The sequence below is a fragment of the Eretmochelys imbricata genome, chromosome 3 (genome assembly GCF_965152235.1).
Source record: "Eretmochelys imbricata isolate rEreImb1 chromosome 3, rEreImb1.hap1, whole genome shotgun sequence".
Classification (NCBI taxonomy): domain Eukaryota; kingdom Metazoa; phylum Chordata; order Testudines; family Cheloniidae; genus Eretmochelys; species Eretmochelys imbricata.
The window spans coordinates 146652299-146672578 of NC_135574.1; the positions used below are offsets into that span (position 1 = coordinate 146652299).

The 20280-nt window shown below is 43.0% G+C and overlaps 1 protein-coding gene across 2 annotated transcripts in view; it reads left to right on the forward strand.

Annotated features, from left to right (window-relative positions):
- TTC27 (tetratricopeptide repeat domain 27) overlaps nucleotides 1-20280 on the forward strand; it is a 197549-nt gene that overhangs the window by 25892 nt on the left and 151377 nt on the right. For both annotated transcript variants that reach the window (XM_077813550.1, XM_077813549.1), the window contains exon 5: nucleotides 5276-5378. In XM_077813550.1, the coding sequence (XP_077669676.1) occupies nucleotides 5276-5378 (103 nt within the window). The remainder of the gene's footprint in view (nucleotides 1-5275; nucleotides 5379-20280) is intronic.

Consider the following 20280-nt stretch of genomic DNA (forward strand, 5'->3'; position numbering starts at 1 on the left):
GTTTCAGAGTAACAGCCGTGTTAGTCTGTATTTGCAAAAAGAAAAGGAGTGCTTGTGGCACCTTAGAGACTAACCAATTTATTTGAGCATAAGCTTTCGTGAGCTACAGCTCACTTCATCGGATGCATACTGTGGAAAATACAGAAGATGTTTGTTTTTATACACAGAAATCATGAAAAAATGGGTGTTTATCACTACAAAAGGTTTTCTCTCCCCCCACAAACCCACTCTCCTGCTGGCGATAGCTTATGTAAAGTGATCACTCTCCTTACAATGTGTATGATAATCAAGGTGGGCCATTTCCAATCATACACATTGTAAGGAGAGTGATCACTTTACATAAGCTATCGCCAGCAGGAGAGTGGGTTTGTGGGGGGAGAGAAAACCTTTTGTAGTGATAAACACCCATTTTTTCATGATTTGTGTGTATAAAAACAAACATCTTCTGTATTTTCCACAGTATGCATCCGATGAAGTGAGCTGTAGCTCACGAAAGCTTATGCTCAGATAAATTGGTTAGTCTCTAAGGTGCCACAAGTACTCCTTTTCATTTTCTGTAAGTTTCCTAATGTGACCCAGCCATTCTTTCTCATGTAAGTTCAAATCCAACAAAAAACTCTCAATATTTCAGTTCTGTAATATTCATGTAAATGAGCTTAGAATTGGATAAAATTCTGAGAGATCTACCTTTTTAAAACATTAATATAGCCCTGTTTTTCACAAATACTATTCCACATGAAAGACTAAATACTTGAAAAATTTTAAAATCATTCAAAAGAAAATCCTGAAACCATCCCCACAAAATTAAACTTAATAAAATAAGTTCCATGCAGAGCTCAACTGACTTAACTGAAATTTTTCCAAAAATATTCTTTTCTACTTTGATACATTTGTGTGGCAAGCTGTAGGCCGGAGGAAATTTTTATCACTGATCTTATAAACCCCAGATATATCCTCAGCTACAGGGTTGTGAATAGAATAGTATTCATTTCCTAACACAGTCATGTTTAAATTGCCTTTGGGTTTCTAAACAAAGTGATGGTGGGGAGGAAGAAAAGGATTTGACCTCTTCTACAAGGTTTCCTGTTTGTGAGCCACTGCTTTCTTCAGCTTGATATCACAAGTCATATTTCATTGCAGTTTAAAATAGACAATATTTTATCTGTTTTGATAGCTCCTCTCTAGGCAGATTATAGTCAACTGCGTGTAAATTGGTTTAGATTTTTCCCCTAGATGCTGTGTGTGCAGTCCTTTAGGTTGATGTACACTTACCTGAAGAACAGAAGTGTGTGTATATATAAGATACTTTCTTGGCATTTATAGACAGTAGCATATTTTAACACTTGTTTACACACACACACACAGTGAAATAACTGGAATTAACAAATCTGGTAAGCATTAAGGGCTTAGTGTCATTTTGTATAGAGAGTCATAGTATATTTATGGATAGTAACCTTAGTGTTATATCTTATTGACAAAATTACACTACTTGTGAACTCTAGCATGCACTTTCTCCCAGTGCGAGCAGAGTGGGGTAAGTTAAATTGCGGTAGATTTTTATATTGCTTGTATGTGCATAACTTTAATCAATTATAATTCTCCTTTGAGCTATGGTCTGAGACAGCTGTAGAACCTTTTCCATCCCTAGTATTACAATTTTGTTTTCCTCAATTAGGTTTCAAAAACAAACACTTCATCATTGTCAGATATTTTTTATTATAAAGAAAGCCATTCATGCTTCCTTACTGTAGCTTCCAAAAAGCTCCTAAAGCCTCATCCTGCTTCTATTAAAGTCAATGGAAAGGCCTCTGTTGAAGTCAGTGAGAGTTGGATAGCTTAGAGAGAGAGAACTGCTTCCTGCCATACATAAATGGTAAACCATAATTGAATTTGTATGTATGTGGTATGTTTGTGTGTGTATAAAACCCTCAAGTTTTATTTTTAAAAAAAGATGCTATGCACACAACATACATACCTGACTCCAAATCACAAACACAAGGAAATTTAAAAGTTAAGCCACAATCAATATATACACTCTAATCCTCCACCCACAGACACACCTTACCACTATTGCACACCACAGTCAGCAACCTTAATTCTGCTCCTGTAGGGATCCTAGCCTCCGACTTCAGAATTCTTCAATATATGTAACATATAGATAAGCTTGGCAGAATTTGATTTTTATTTTTTTTCTAATTTTAACCATTTTTATCCACTTAAAAAAAATTCTATTTGTAAGTATTTTCATTTTTTTCAGTTGGGGTGGGGGGTAGGGTTGGAGTTAAGGCAGTGTTGACAGTGGGGCTGCAGTGGGCTCCCTGTGCAGCCAAAAGGCCCAAAACACTGGGGCACAAGGTGCGAGGGAGGCTGCAGTGCATTGTGACCAGTGACACCCAATCCTTGCACAAGATAAGAGGAAGGCTGGGGTCCTGGGAGAGCAGACCCCCACACACACTCCTTCCTAGCTAGGGCCATGAGGAGGAGGACAAGATTCTGGCTATGAGGGAATCCACTCCATTGCTGAATGGCTCCTGCTGGAAAAGGAGCCATTCAGCAGAGGGGTGGCCTCCTCCGCGGCCAGGGATGATGATGACAAATCATTGCAGTTCTGCCGGGGGGGGGGGTTTCTGCTCTGCCAGGCCAGGACTCCTCCGGTCTTTCCTATACCTTGTGTCTGCAAGGATCCAGTGTCACTGGCCCTACTCACCAGTCAGGTGTGTGTGTGAGCCATGCCTGGCCAGGAACTGTTCGGCAGCAGTGTGTCCTTCCCTGGAGCCAGGGGCTTGTCGTCCACTGCTTTCCCCTCATCCACAGAGCCAGTGGGTGGCATAGAAGGCAATTAGGGATAGAAGGCATAAGATAGGGATATCCATAAGATACCCTTATGGGAATCTTATGGGGATACCCATAAAATAGGGATAGTTAGGCATAGAAGGAAATTAGGTTAGTCAGGCATGACTTGCCCATGCTGACTGTTCCTGATCACTTTCCTCTCCTCCAACTGCTTCAAAATTGATTCCTTGAGGACCTGCTCCATAATTTTTCTAGGGACTGAGGTGAGGTTGACTGGCCTGTAGTTCCCCAGATCCTCCTCCTTCCCTTTTTTAAAGATGGGCACTACATTAGCCTTTTTTGAGTCATCCGGGACCTCCCCCGATCACCATGAGTTTTCAAAGATAATGGCCAATGGCTCTGTAATCACATCCACCAACTCCTTTAGCACCCTCGGATACAGTACATCCGGCCCTATGAACCTGTGCTCGTCCAGCTTTTCTAAATAGTCCTGAACCACTTCTTTCCCCACGGAGGGCTGGTCACCTCCTCCTCATGCTGTGCTGCCCAGTGCAGTAGTCTGGGAGCTGACCTTGTTCATGAAGACCAAGACAAAAAAAGCATTGAGTACATTGGCTTTTTCCACATCCTCTGTCACTAGGTTGCCTCCCCCATTCAGTAAGGGGCCCACACTTTCTCTGACCACCTTCTTGTTGCTAGCATACCTGTAGAAACCCTTCTTGTTACTCTTAACATCCCTTGCTAGTTGCAACTCCAAGTGTGATTTGGCCTTCCTGATTTCACTCCTCTTGCCTAAGCAATATTTTTATACTCCTCCCTGGTCATTTGTCCAGTCTTCCACTTCTTGTAAGCTTCTTTTTTGTGTTTAAGTTCAGCAAGGATTTCACTGTTAAGCCAAGTTGGTCATCTGCCATATTTGCTATTCTTTCTACACATCGGGATGGTTTGTTCCTGCAACCTCAATAAGGATTCTTTAAAATACAGCCAGGTCTCCTGGACTCCTTTCCTCCTCATGTTATTCTCCCAGGGGATCCTGCCCATCAGTTCCCTGAGGGAGTCAAAGTCTGTTTTTTCTGAAGTCCAGGATCCATATTCTGCTGCTCTCCTTCCTTCCCTGTGTCAGGATCCTGAACTTGACCATCTCATGGTCACTGCCTCCCAGGTTCCCATCCACTTTTGCTTCCCCTACTAATTCTTCCCTGTTCGTGAGCAGCAGGTCAAGAAGAACTCTGCCCCTATTTGGTTCCTCCAGCACTTGCACCAGGAAATTGTCCCCTACATTTTCCAAAAACTTCCTGAATTGTCTGTGTTTTTAATTTATAAGGGGGTGGGGGTCGCACTCAGAGGCTTGCTATGTGAAAGGGGTCACCAGTAAAAAAAAGTTTCAGAACCACTGTTGTAAGCACACTGATCATTACCATTTGATATTTTGTGTCAGCTGAAATTGACATTTACTCTTATGGTCAGCAGGAAGGGGCAATGCAGTGACCTTCTCCTGATCTGGCACCAACTTCTTCGTGCCTGTCCTTCCCATCCACGTAAACTTCCCCCTTCTCTCCACCTGTTAAAGGGAGCCCTTAAAGGGGCAACACCCCTTTTCTTCCAGTTGGCCAGGCACAGTCCTCCCTTCTCTCTCCCCACATGAAGGTTGTGGTGAGCACATTCTTGGGGAAAACTTAAACCAGACACGAAGACAGATCTTAATATGAGATCCTAAAATGTCTGAATCTGACAGTTCCTTTACATATGTTGAGCGATGTGCATGTTCCTTGAGTCAAGGAATTGATATCTTGATAAGGTGTACTTTAAATTCTAACATGTAGAAGAAGAAAAACCTTCACTACCAGTCTTCAACCCCTCAGTGCAGAGCTGAATCCGAAGAGACAAATGGTTGAAATTTTAAACTACAACCCTTAAAATAGCAAGGAGAAAGTGAGGCAAGGCTGTAGGGAATTCAAATCACAACTAATTGAATTCTCCCTTTTTATTGGGTGACACCTTTTCTCCATTTTATATCGGAAAGCTGTGCGGCATTTGTATTGAACTAGAAATCTGTCATAAAGATACAGTAATAATTGTCTTATTTGTGAGACAGCTTCAGACTTTTAGCACTCCCCTTTTCAGAAGAAAGGATGGGATGTTTGGAAAGGAGCATTGTTGATTGAAGCCATCATCTGAGGGGAATACAAGAGGGGAAAAAATATTAACTGTTAAGTGACTGAGCACCCATCTATATAGTAAGGTTTTGTTGTTAATTTATTTCTTTTGACTCTTTCAAGATTTATTCAGCCTTGATATAATTTGAATCTACACTTTAGGAAACTTCCTACCTTAATCTAATCTCAAATAGATCAGATTTGGTATTGAATTTTTATAAAGCGACTGTATTTGTGTTTTTGAAATTATATTTTTAAAATCTGTTTATAAAAGAAAATCAGTTGTATTTATCATTCATTTAAAATATCCTTATTCTCCCTTTTAGACAATGCCTTGGTGGACTTTGCGATATGTGAATATTCACCAGCAGTTACTAGAGGAGCGATCGCCTGAGCTCTTTGCTCTTGCCCAGAGTTGTATAGAACAAGGTAAGTTTCAAATTATTTGATTATGTTCACATATAATACCATTCACTTGTCAGAAGAGTTTTGAAGATGTGTCACGGTTTGCAGCATGGTGCCTGTCAGGTGTTTTTGTAGCTGCAGAGAGTAGAAAGGCACTTCTTAAATTTATGTTGATCTAACAATTCTCTCTTGTTGGTGTGTGCTCTGTTGGTTAAAGCTCTGTAATCCTGATTACATTCTATCTGCTTGGAAACAAAAAAAAATGTTTCAGTGGTATGCTACTGTTAACATGTCACAAATTGATTTGCAGGCATTATGCCTGTCTTGTCTCTTATTTAACAAAGCTCATTTGAGTTTGAAATGTGAATTCTTCTGGTTTTGTACAACTTTGTGAGAGACACTGAGCAATTTTCTACTGCTCCTCCTCACAGAGTATCTTATTAACCTGAACCAGAAATGTTCGGTACATGGTGTTCAATTCCAAAGACATGCTGGGTTACATTGCAAAAGGAGGGCATTATTTTTAAATTGAATTTTGAAGTGAATATTGATGCTGAGCAAAGCAGACTAATAGTGTTGGAACTAAACATAAAGAAAATACCATTGGTTTTTAAGACATTGAGTTTATTTGTTAGCTGAAGATTTTTTGCTGTAACTGTGGAAGCCTAAGATATTTTCAACAGTGGTAAAGACATTTTTCTCTCCCACTTAGACATGCACTGGCATGTATAGATTTTGTCCTTGCCAAAAAAGGTATAGGGAATTTAAAATTCACTATTTTACAGGATGAACTCTTTTTCTGGTAATGAAAGGTTATTTCTTGGGGTTTGAACCAGCTGTAGGATCAAGGCATGACAGTGATGTCAGAATACCAAATAGTAGTTTGGGGCCCTTGCAAAATTACCATATGAATAGCAAAAACTTTTAAAATACAATGGTGAGATTGAACATACAATTATATTGGGCCCAATCCTGTGAATTGGTGAGTGATCTCCACTGCCATTGGGCGGCTCCAGCATTGGATCCATCCACTAAATTCTATAGTGTTTGTCTTTCTCTGTTCGAGAGCTTTAAACAAACTTCCACACAGTTTTATTGTAGGAGTGTGGGAAAACTTCATTTATGGACTATAAACCATTTCATTTCAGTAATTTAGATATCTAATTGACCAAATGTCTTTTTAATCTATAACATTGGGAAACTTGCTGTGTAATCACACTTTTCAGAAGAAAGGAATTCTAGGACACCTTTACTATCAGCACATGAAATTAAATTAGTTGACATGCAGACATACAGGCCAAGGAAATCTTGGACATTAACTGACATGGAGATAAGCCAGTCTAATTTGAGCTGCTAATGTCCTAATTAGCAAATGTATATTCATTTTGGCAAATTGTATTTTTAAGGTAAAAATCAGATGTTGTACTGATCAATATGGTAATTGAGCACTTCAGAAAAAACCCTAAACCTAATCAACCCGTTGCTTAAAAAAAATCCTATAAAATCTGACCCTCAAGGTGTGCTGCAAAGCCAGTCTCCTCCTCTCCCCCCCCCTTCTTCAAAGGGGAGAATTGCAAAGGTGTTGAATTGTGAGAGTGTTTTGCTGATTTGCTGGTGGGGGTGAGGGGTGGACTAGATTAGATGAAAATGTTGCTACTTAGTTATAAAGGAGTGGCGTTTTGCTTTTTTTTTTTTTTTAATCTTCAAAACTCCGAGACTGGATAGATAGCTGCTTCTTAAAAACTCTGTACAAAATTAACTAAATGTCAGACAGGTGGCTGCTGACGTTTGTTGTTCAGGTTAGGAAGGGGAAGGTGGAGGGATTCCAAAAGCTTTTTCATTATTATAGAGACTGCAAATGACCCTGTTAGTAATACTCTGCAGTGATTGTTGCTCTGAATACAAGAGAGTTGTATAGATGAGTAATCAGTGAGAGGGAGACAGGTTCAACATCAGTCTATATGCCAGCAGTTATTCAGTTGCACTTGAGACTGTAGTTTATCATTTGTTTGGCTGAACATTTCTATGATGACTTTGCTGGAGAGTACAAAGTATTTTACTTTATTTTTAAAGTGTCCTTGCTTGTCTGAAACTCTTACTCAAAGAATCAAGGTAGCAGGAAAAACAAAACCTGTAACGTGGAGTATTTTGTCATACAGTGATTTTGAGTAGTTAGCATGTGTGTGTTGCCTTAGAAATTCTTAAAAATAAGATTTTAGAGCAATACTAAAAATAGGATGCTATGATTGGGGCACACTAAGGTTATGTCTGCACTGGTGTGCATACTCTAGTACGGGTTGTGTTGATGCAGGCTCGAGCCAGCCAAACCCACCCCAAAAGTCTACATTTGTTCTGCTAGACATTCATATAATGCTGTGTACCCATGTGCATCCACAGTGCTGCTCTGGGCACACAAGTTTAGTGCTACTATTTCAGGGACTAGATGCCAGGGTTCTTGGAATCACACAGACACTGTAGGAACCAGTTTTTGGTGTGTTGTAGGTACTATGTTTCAGTCCTCCTTGGACCCATATGTGGAACACATTTGTGCCTTGCCTTCACACATATTCCAATGACACTTCTGGATCATGTTGCCCTCACTTCTGTTTCTGCAAAACTGGGTTGTAGTCATGGATCTATTGGATGAGCTGCTCCTATTCCTTATTGCAGGACAAATTGTTTATGTAGTGGAGTAGGTGCTTGGCAAGATGCTGGATGGCATTTCAGCATCACTTTTTGCCAAAATCAAAGACCGACGCGTGCAAGAATAATTCATTTTTCGCACAGTGGACAGATATGCTGAATGCTGCTATTGCCTTTGGTGTACCATCATTTCTGGTGCAGGAGAAATAGCATGGTGTGGTGGGATCGCGTTATCCTGCAGGCTTGGAAGCAGCAGCAGTGGCTCCAGAGCTTCCACATGAGGAAAAGGCCTTCATGGAGCTATGTGAGAATCTTGCACCATTCTCCAGCACCAGGACACTGGATTGAGGGAAGCCATATTGGTACAGAAGCAGGTTGTTGTTTCCCTGTGGAAGTTGGTCATCCCAGACAGCTACAGGTCTGTTGGAGTAGGAAAGTTCACTGTTGGGTTTGTGGTTGTGGAGGTTTGTGAGGTGATTAACACTATGGTTTACCCATTGGTGGTTGCCATAAGAAACGCTCCTGAAATAATAGTTAGTTTTAAAAGGATGGGGTCCCCAAACTGCATTAGGGCCATCAATGGCACTCACGAGTCCATTTGTTTGCCACAAGGAACAAGTGAATATGTGAACCACAAAGGTGGTTATTCCATCATTATACAAGGCTTGGTGTAGTACAGAGGTAGGTTCATGAGTACTAACCTGTGGGAAACGCAGTAAAGTTTCATGATGCCAGGGTGCTGAGATCTCTCTTGTACTTTAAGGGGGAAACAGGGACTTTATTCCCCAGAAATGATAGGTATCTGTGCTACTTGTTGTATGTGGGGTTCCCCCAAAACCCACTCCTGCTATGATTCATGAAACTGTACCCTGACATCAGGAGTCCTGGAGAAAAAGAAATTCAGTTTCACACGCTGTAGCTGCAGGATGGTCATGGAGTGAGTATTTGGTAGGCTGAAGGCTCGTTGGTGCTGTCTATGAATCTGGATGCCAGTGTGGGCTGCTTCACACTGCACAACAGTTACGGGGCTAAAGGCACATATTTCTGCATCAAGTGAACTCAGGATGCTTCTGGTTTGCAAACTCTCTACAGTCAGCAGGATCCTACACATGTGCATATTGATGCTGGGTCCAGGCATGCAAGAGAAAATAGGGATGCCATATGTGCATACATCCTGGCAGTGCAGGGAGACAGAGGACGACATGGACCTTTTGCTGCTGCTAAGGGCTACCTTTACAGCCTTCCTGTGAAGCTGCTTTAGCATAAGAACAGTCATACTGGGTCAGACAAATGGTCCATCTAGCCCAGTATCCTGTCTTCTGACAGTGGCCAATGCCAGGTCCTTCAGAGGGAATGAACAGAACAGGTAATCATCAAGTGATCCATCCCCTGTTGCCCATTTCCAGCTTCTGGCAAACAGAGGCTAGGGACACTTCAGAGCATGATCTTGTATCTGTGCCCGTCCTGGCTAATAGCCACTGATAGACCTATCCTCCCTGAACTTATCTAGTTCTTTTTTGAACCCTGTTATAATCTTGGGGTTCACAACATCCTCTGGCAAAGAGTTCCACAAGTTGACTGTACATAGTGTGAAGCAATACTTCCTTTATTCCTTTAACCATGCATGATGGCACATCCCAAGTTCAGAGTGTGGTGCAAAAGTTCTTAAAGGTTTTGTGTTCATCTGATTATCACTTGCTGAAGGTTTTAATCTGTGCTTATACCATTGTATATCTGTGTGAAACCCATCATTACAGATTACTTCAACTGCGTTTACAGTTTGGGATGCAATTTGTGCTGGGGGCAGTTAAGACAGTGGTGTGATGCATTCCTTTTTCACTGTGCATGTGCTTCTTGCCGTCCATATCATATGTAACCCATTTTAACAACTTTGCTCTGATGTGTTTACATCTGGGTGTGGGTCTGTTTCTGGCAACAGTTACAGCCATTGTTGCTTTGCATTGCTTTTGAGTTTGTATGTGCAACTTGGAACTGTGTGGGGGAGCCCATAGTTACAAGATTTCCACAATGGTTTTATGGTTCAGTTTGCAGCTGCTGCAGGGCATTGTGGCAGTCTTTTTGTGTCTAATTGGGTTTTGAAAGTCCCTATTAAATACTACTATTTACATATGCAACTTTACTAAGTTTCACAGGACCTGCAACTCTACTAGATATCTCTTTCCTAAACAGCTTTAAAGCGATGGTGGACTGTGCTGTGTTCTCCCCCAGACCAGACCACCCACCCCCTTTGCTCTGTGTGGCCTCAGAAGGCTGCTTGTATCCTGTAGGTAGGCCTGGCCTGACATTCTAGCAAAGAAAAGGAAATTCAGAGAGAGAGACTTCATTTAGTTACCTTGGTCCCTGCACCAGAAACCTCTCTCTCAGCCAAATGCAAACGTATGATGAATTCTTCTGTATTTCCCCTTGAGACCGTACTTCCCACTCCATGCTTTCCCACAACATTCCCTGTCTGCCAGGTGGTCAGGAAAGAGACAGACACAGAAGCATGCTGATTTTTACCTTCCCAAGTTTCTATGGAATGTGGTGTGCACCTTAACCCACACTCCCTCTTTGGAAAACAGTAAACTTAATGTTTAAGAATTTTTTCCCCCAGTAGGTCCATTTTGGGGTTGAGAATAGCAGAGGCTGGTTGGAGGGGGGAAAGGTGGATGAGGTGGTATGGAGATGAGCCATGACAATGGCATGGCTTCAGCATTATTCCTTGCACACAGTAACACACAGAGCAATGCTTGGTATGTTATCGAGGGAAGAAAAATAATTGCACATCATTTCAAATGTCCTTGTTTTTAAAAGTGCAAACTTTGCACTACAAAAAGGGGGTAATATTTTGGAGGGAAGGAGTGGCTTGCATTATTAACTTACCAGCCTGGGGTTCTGCATCTTGCCGAGGCACCAGTCCATCTTCAGGATCCTCCGTAAGGACTTCTGCAGCCTGATCCTCCTCCTTCCTGGCTGCTTTCTGGGTCTTCAGGGTTATCCTTGATATTTCTAGCTGCACCCATGTCACTGTCCCATTGAATGATGAGAATGGAAGGGTTCAGCAGCACAAGGTGAGCCACTGTATGATCAGTACGGGGAAACCTTGCAATCATATAGTCGAGTTCCTCATAGAACAGAAATGTGGCAGGGGCTTTCCCAAACTGTCTGTTGAAGTCCTAGGCCTTCCTGTACAAGTACTTCAGGTGCTTCTTTCACTCCCCACACTAAATAGTAATAAGGAGATTGCTCAGTTCCTCCAGCTTGCTGGAAATTTGCCCGTACAGGTGAATGTTACTGCTGCTCCACCCAAAATTTTGCTGACTGCTGTACTCCATCCAGGTATTTATTAAAGCTCTGATATGCTCTTGGGCCAACTAGCTATTTGCTAAGCTGTTGTCATGTTTTCTTGTAGTAGTGAACTGCAACAGAACGCTGATGAGATGTGCAACATGCTGCTACAGCTGCATTACAGGGGGAGCGTGAACTTTATTCATTCGGGTCAGGAAGAAATGGGTACAGTGCATTGTGGGAATGGCAGTGGAGGATTATTGAAATCTGAGCCTTAGTACCCACCCATTCCCACATCCACACTGCAAAATGGCCTAGGTACTGGGCCAAGCCACAGCTCACCCATGCTCTTTCCAAAACCCTTTAAGTGAGCCAGCTAGCTTGGAATCTACTCGCCTTGTGATATGCACTTCATGGGTTCGACATGGACAGTGTGCGGAGCGGGGGGAATGACACAACCTCATGCCTGGACAAATGTAGAGTCACCAGTGTAGACATAGCCTTAAATATTAATGATTTTATAGTAATAATTTATGCTTTGCAGCATCAACAACAAAGACCAAGAAAAATAATTTTATAAGCGTTTATGGCGGATATATCTGAAGTAAGGCAGATAAGTAATTTGAAAATCAGCGAAAAAGAGAATATAACTAGATGAATTTCTATCCAGTAGACTCCAGGTGGGGTAGAGTTTGTGCAGTCTTGATCAGTTTCCTGGACACCACATATACTGTGGGGTAGTGACTGTGTTATGTGCATTGGACAGGTCAGAAGTAGCTTAGCACTGTAGATCCAGAGCTACTCAAGATATGACTTGATTTTTTTTTTTTTTTTTTTTAGAACTGCTGAGCCCTGGAAAGTTCTGAGTGCTCAGCACTTTTGAAAATTAAGCCTATCTAGTAGAGCTTGGCAAAAAAAATTGCACAAATACACTATTTGTTGAAAAATGCAGTTTCAGTTGCCTTGAAACTATTCACAAATTTGACATGAATTCTCCAAATATTTTCGGCCAAACATTTTTTGGGACTTAGATGCCATTTGCAAAATGTGGGGGAGAAGGAGACTCCCATCTTATAACTTTAGCCCATTGCTTAGGGCACTCAGTCGGGATGTGGGAGACTCGGGTTCAATTCCTCTCGATCTGATAACTTTTCTCCTCCTCCTGTTTTATAAAGCTATCCCTTTCAAACTGATTGAAACTCAGTGTTTTGGATTGAACATGTTTTGTTTCACCCAAAACTGTTTTTTTGTTTCGCTGACATTTTTCCCAGTTTTCAAATTCAGTTCAACCTGCACCAAATTCTTTTGGTTTTTTTATTTCTTCCTCCCTGAACTGCCAGAAAACTGAAAAGTCAGCTATTTGCCCAGCTCTGTTATTCAGGTACCTAAATAAGGACTAGGTAAAAGTGAACTTATTAGGCAAAGATTGTAACTTGCTAAAATTAAGTTTGTCACTAAAAAGGTGTCTTGTTTTCTTTTGTTTATAATTGTACCTGTCTTTCTCTTGCTTTGTATCACTTAAATCTCTGTTCTTTATTTTACTATAAACCATCTCCATTCTGTTATATTGAACTAAAGAGAGTCTCCCCAGGTAACCTAACAGGCTGGGGTATATACTGTCTCTTTGGGGGTAGTGAATTTAATAATTTTTATGAATGTCCAATATGGCAATGTTGAGACTTGCAGAGTCTTGAGGAGTTGGCTGGTGAGGCTCACAGAGCAGTGTGGCAGGCACCTGATACACCGTTTAAGCCCCAGTAAAGCTCACTCTTCCTCAGGCAGAGGGTAACACAGTGGCTTACAGTTCTGGGTCCCTTGAGCAAAGCTTATGCTCAAATAAATTGGTTAGTCTCTAAGGTGCCACAAATACTCCTTTTCTTTTTGCGAATACAGACTAACGTGGCTGTTACTCTGAAACCTATCTAACTTCAGGCACCCATTTTTGAAAATCTTGGCCTAGATCAATGGTCACCAACCGGTAGATCGATCATGGAGCTCTGACAGTCTATCTCAGTCTGTCTAGGTTTGCCAACCCTCCTGCAGCCTAACCAGGAGATCGGCCGATAACAATCTGGTGGCACAGCAGGGCTAAGGCAGGCTCCTTGCCTGCCCTGGCCCCATGCTGCTCCCAGAAGCAGCCAGCATGTTCCTGCAGCCCCGGGGGTGGGGGGGCACTGTCCCCGCAGCTCCCATTGGCCGGGAAGGGGAATGTGGCCAAGGGGAGCTGCGGGGGTGGTGCCTGCTTCCAGGGGCAGTGTGCGAAGCCACCTGCACCCTCCCACCCCCAGAGCCGCTGCCGGACATGCCAGCCACTTCCAGGAGCAGCACGGGGCCAGGGCAGGCAGGGAGGCTGCCTTAGCCCTGCTGCGCCTCTGCCAACACAGAGCTGCCTGAGGTAAGCGGTGACCAGATGGAGCCTGCATCCCAAACCGCTCCCAGAGGTCACACCCTCTCCTGTACCCCAGCTCCCTCCCAGAGCCTGCACCCCAACCTGCTGCCTGAGCCAGAGACCCCTCCCGGAGCCAGCACCCTGCACCCCCTCCTGCACCCCAACTTCCTGCCCCAGCCCTGAGCCCCTTTCTGCACTCGAACTCCCTCCCAGAACTTGCACCCTGAACCCCCTCCTGCATCCCAACCCCCTGAGCCCCTCGCACACTTCGAACCCGTTGGTCCCCAGCCCAGAGCCCACACCCCCTTTCGCACCCTAAACCCCTGTCCCAGCCCGGTGAAAGTGAGTGAGGGTGGGGGAGAGCGAGTGGGGAAGGGCCTCGGAGAAGGGGAGTGGCAGAGGTGTGGCCTCGGGGGAAGGGACCTGGCAGGGGTGAGTCAAAGTTGTTTGGGTTTGTGTGATTACTATTTTTCTACATTTTCTTTGAGGTAGGTCCTGGGTTGCACTTAAATTCAAAAAGTGATCTTCTGCTTAAAAAGGTTGGAGATTGCTGGCCTAGAGCTTTGAGAGAGAGAGGGCTTTTGATGCAGATTGAGATTTGTGAGTGTGATGAGTTTGCTGGGTCAGGGCATTAGCTGCTATTCTTTAGTTGCTGGCTTTTTTTTTTTTTTTTTTTTTTTTGTAACTTACATGAAAGGCATTTCAGGTGAGTGCCCTTAAATCTTATAAACTAAAATAAATTAGCTATTCTAGAGACTAATTTTATGTCATGTCTTTGGTTTTCAATTAAATGTCATTCTGAAATTATAAAGATTTTAAACAGTTCTTTGGCTGGCCTTGAAAAATCTACTTGCCTACTTACACGCAAGCAAGGAGGAGGCATTATTCCATTGGTAGGGTGATGCAAACCTTCCAGTTCTGCAGAATCGATCTGCTAACCTAAGTAGTGTCTCGCATTTGTGGTTGCCAAGATTATGCTGGTTTATATTCAATAGGTGGACAGCTGCAGTGCCTCGCTGCTGTTCTCAAGCAGCTGTCCTGTGAAATCAGGACTCAGGACAATTTCTCTGTTTGTTGTTTAGAACCTTGTGCTTAATCTGGTGTGGGTAGCCAGAGGGCTGTCAGTTCTGGGGATCTCAATGATAACACTAGTGGAGCCAAAATGATGCTTGTGAGAGTCGGGAAACTTTCCAAAAACATTCCTAGTGCAAACATAGTGTAAGTGTCTAAATTTTTCGGGCCCTGATGCTAGCATTGTGAGAAAAGACTAAGCTGATAAGGGAGTAATGAATATATCTTTTAGTTAAAACATGAACTTAATTAAGGCAGATTTTTATAGGTTTTTCTTGTTTGCATCCCCCCTAAAGTAATGTATTTTAATTGGCAGCATTTGTTTTTGTCACATGAACCGTATTAAATATTTTTAAAAGTTAAGTACTGTGAAGTTCCCCTGGTGTTATTTGGACTGGTGATCTGTTATGTCACTCCAGTCCTCAACTCTGGGAGCCAACCTTACCTTGCTCCGTTGTGAGAACCCTCACTCCCAGGCTGTTTACGCACAGGCACTAGCATGTAAGCTGCTCCCAGCACATGAGTGAGCACTTTTAGCCAGCTGCTGCTTGGATTGTGCAACCGAATGACACTAGCCAATATCTCCGGTCCCAGACACAACCCTAGGAATCTGTCTTGCAGTGTCCCGTTATGCCCGCTGGATGCTGCAAGCTTATATGAGTTCGTCAATTTAACAAAGAAATTGATATGTACCAGGCTTGTTATCCCAAGGGGAGTCGCTGACACGCTTCAAACCAAACGCACTGCTTCAGGTAGAATAAACAAATTTATTAACTACAAAAGATAGATTTTAAGTGATTATAAGTCAAAGCACAAGAAGTCAGATTTGGTCAAATGAAATAAAAGCAAAATGCATTCTAAGCTGATTGTAACATGTTCAGTGCCCTCACAAACTTAGATGCTTCTCCCCACAGGCTGGCTGGTTGCCCTTCAGCCAGGGTCTCCCTTTGATGAGCGCTTTAGTCACTTGGTGGTGGTATCTGGAGGTGGAGGTGGAAGAGAGCCAGCATGGAAAGTGTCTCTCCCTTTTATCATGGGGGTGACTAAGTGACTTAGAATCATAGAATATCAGGGTTGGAAGGGACCTCAGGAGATCATCTAGTCCAACCCTCTGCTCTAAGCAGGACCGATAACTCAAGAGTCCAACCAATCCTTTGTTGCTGCCTAGGCCGGTGTCCTTTGTTCCTGTGAAGCTGGGCTGGGTTGGGTTTGTCCCATACATGTCCTGATGAGGTGTGAATTGCCCCTCTGTTCCTGGAGAGTTTTGCCTGGGCTTTCTTTAAGCCATGAGGACACATTTTCAGCCTCAAAACTACATGCATGAAATTACAACCTATAACGTTACTATAACAACAATGCTCAGTGCAACATGAACATTCTGAAGATACCTGACATGACAAACTTTGCATTGGGTACCACACAATTACATTATAAGGATGAACATGGGGTTGCATGGGGTTGCATGGGGTTCCCCCGAGATGCAGTGTGTCACACCTGTCCCCTTAGTTTACTGCAAGAGGGTTAGTCACTGACCATCTCAAAGGCAGTTTGTGTTCTCTTGGCATCCAGCCATTAAGGCCATGGGGTTTGGCCAGCTGCTGCTTGGATTGTACAACCGAATGACACTATCAGATCACTGGTCCAGATGACACCAGGGGAACGTCACAGTGTCTCAGCAAGCAGGGTAAGGCTGGCTTCCAGGGTTGAGGATTGAAGTGACCTAGCAGATCACCGATCCAGATAACACCAGGGGAACGTCACAAGTACTATTAAGAGACAAGTGAATACTTTGTTTTTGTGGATACAGACTAACATGGCTACCCCCTGATACTTTTTTGTATTGTCCAGTTCATTACTATGGTAGTGTATTCCTTTCTGGACGTACTGCAGAGCAGATAGCTGTATTTTTTTTTAATGCTTGCCCCTTGAAGCCTTAAACCCAGGAAATGATGCACAACTGCAGTGTGTAAGTAATTGCCCCTCTCTGGAATCATATAATACTTATTTGATCAGAAATCTGCATTTTTGTAATATTTCCCCCCACTGTCATATAGGCTCCATTGCACAGACAGCTGTCATTTAACAATTACTAGCTCAAGAAAGAGCTGTGGAGAACGAATGAAAATCTAGGCCTGCATGTGTATAAAATCCTTAGTGGGTTTCTTTATGCACTTTTCTTTTTAAAAAAAAAGAGAGAGAAAGAAAAACAAATGACACTTTCTTCTGTATGTTTTTTTATATATGTTAATGTGCTTGCCTGACCTTCAAGAAGCTATCAAAGTATGGTGATATAGATAAGGGAAATGGGTATTGTAAGTTGTATAGGTTGACATTGAAATGTTCTGTCAGTTACTGAAATTGGTGAAGAGGGATAAAATGGGTTCTGCTAGAAACATACATTTTTATGGGTCAAGTCTGAAGTCCAAAAACATTTATTTAAAAGAGGATGTGTTTAATGATGAATGTGAAAACAATTTAAAACACAAAGCAAATCAGATGGCTTCATAACAAGAAAGTGCTCCTGTGAATTACCAAGATGTAAGGTCAATGTTCAGCTAACTTCCCCAGACTTTAAAGCAGTATGTTGAAATAAATTCCAGTGTGCTAATCAGGTTACACCAAGATAACATTTAAATAGTGCTAGCATCCTGAGAGCTTCATTTTTTGATGCTTAAGTAATGGGATATGGAACCCAGTCAGTCTACTTAAAATGAAAAATCATCAATGGAACTGTCATTTATTGGTAGAGTAATTTATAAAACACTTTTTCTTCTTGGACTCTTGAAAATATTTTTAAAATTGCATTTCTTCAAAAATCAGAAAATATAGTGTTAATTTTTTGTTCAGCTTGTATGATTGCATAGCTAGGGAAGAATAATTATGTATGTATCTGAGCTCAAATGTACAAATATACATTTTCTTTGTTAGAGGAAACATTTTGAGAAATAATGAATACTATATGATTCCTGAACAGTGCATTTAATATATGAATTGCCAAAAGGGATCATGCAATATTCTATCCAGTCTAGTAACCTGTCTCTGACAATGGCTACCAGATGCTTTAGAAGAAGGTGCAAGAATCTTTAATGATAAATTCTAGAATGAAACTTCCCAATGTAAATACAGATAATGGTAAAGGACTTCCAAAGCTATGGATGAAAATGGCTATATTGGGTTGTTCCTAGCTCTGAGAATTTATATCGCTTATTTCTTCTTCGAGGAGCGTCCCTGTGGGTGCTCCACTCCAAGTGTCTTGGCACCCTGCGCTTGTAATCAGAGATTTGTAGTAGCAGTGCCCTGGTTGGCCACGCACACGCAGCAGCCATTTCACGCGGCCGACCATCCCTCAGTTCCTTCTCTACCGCTTTTGGCTTGAGTCGGACCAACAGCAGCACATCTCTCAAATCATAGATAGTTACCCTTCTTTGTTTGTAAACTACCCTTCCTTTCATTTTGTTCTCTTATTTACCCTACTTTTACCCTTTAAATTTTTTTTTTTTTGTATAGCTTCTTTCTTCCACCCACCCCGCCTTCAGCGGGCTCCCACTTTGAATAACAACAACCAAGTACAGGACTCATCTCCTTCCCTCAGGCATGCCCGGCTCTCCTGGTTTCAAATGCTGCATAACCTGTAGACTCTCCATTCCTGTGTTGAACGGCCATGCTCAGTGCGTCCGCTGCCTCGGAGAGACTCATATTGCCCAAAAGTGTCTGTGTTGTAAAAACTTAACTGCTAGGACACGAAAGGCCAGAGACCTCCAACTCAAACTGTTAATGATGGAAAAGTCCCTGAGACTAGAATGCCTCCAGGCCAACAATCCCCATTGGCAGCCTCTGACAGGGGTTCTACCTCTAAGACTGTTGCCGAGGAGTCCGCTTCCAAAAAGGTCACAAAAAAGCAGACACATACATCCCCACGGAGAGATTCGCCCAAAAGAAAGCGATCTCCAGGTAGAAAATCTGCCCTGGTACCGACAGCACTGAAACCGTTGGACCACAAGGCACCAGGAATGTTGGGTACCGAGATGTCTCAAGGAGCTGAAGACCCAGCATGGGCAAGCTGTCTCTCAGGTGCACGTCAAAAGATTAAGAGACCTACCTCAGCACCGGCGGAGCCAAAGAAATCCTCTTCACCGAGCAGTGCAATGGCGCCATCCCCAGTACCCTTGCAGCATAGCAAGTATGCAATACCAACAGTTCTGACATTAACTGCAATTCAGAGTGTATTACCATCCCTGGCACCAAGCTTCCTGGTTCCATGCCAATTCAGCAGGCATACAGACCTCATAGTCACCTCCACACCAGGGACCCCTTTGTTCGGCACTGATGGTACCCCAGTCAGGCCTGGACTGTGCTGAATAGGCACTCCTAGTGGATCTGCATCTCCGCTATCTAGTGATGAGGATGACGTAGGCCTTTACACCCCTCATCATTCCTCCCCGAAACCAGGACCCTCTCACCAACAACCACCTATGGAAGGGTGAAGTTGGCAGTCACAACCCTGGATGCAACCACTCATTGTTCTGCCACCCAATTGGCCACACTGGGACCCATGAGAAATCTACAGGGCCCAGAATCTTAAACCTCTCAACTCACCAGTATCAGGGACCACCTGGTCCCCTTCACCCATGGGCCCACCACCACCGGAGGCCCAGGAGGAAGGTGGAGAGGAGCCCGAATAGGCCCCTGAAGCCGATACACTGCCACCCAACCATATTTCGTCCTTGTCTCCGGATGAAACAATTATGCCACCACCTCCCACTACAGGAGATGACTTCAAGTGCTTCCAGGACTTATTCAAAAGAGTTGCAGAATCCCTGGATATCTCTTTCGCAGAGCTGCCAGAGACCCAGCACAAACTTACCAACATCCTACAGGCATCCCCATCAGCAAAGATGGCTCTTCCCATCAACAGTGCCATAATGGATCCTGCAAAGACAAAATGGCAGACACCTGCCACTATCCCACCCTCCTGTAAACACTGGACAGAAAATATTACGTACCAGTGAAAGGGGCTGAGTTCTTATTTACTCACCTGTCTCCAAATTCACTAGTTGTAGAGGCAGTAAACCAAAGGGGAAAACAGCACCAGTCAAAAACCACCCCTTATGGCAAAGATTTGAAAAAGTCTTGACCTCGTTGGATGCAAGCCTATTCCTTGGCCTCACTGCAATTCCTTGTAGCAAACTACTCAGCTTTGTTGGCGAAATACACTTACAACTTGTTTAATAAAATGACATCTTTTATTGACCAAATGCCGGAGGAATCAAAGGAGCAATACAGAGCTAACCTTGCGGAGGGCTCCTTAATTTCCAAAACAGCCTTACAGGCCTCCCTTGATTCCGCTGACACAGCAGCTCGTTCTATCGCTATGTCCGTTTCATGCATCAAGCATCATGGCTCTACCTCTCTGGATTCCTGAGGGAAGTACAAGCCACAGTTGAGGACCTGCCCTTTGAGGGCCAAAAACTATTTGCTGAAAGCACAGATTCATCTCTACATACCTTAAAGGACTCGAACTACCTTGAAGACCTT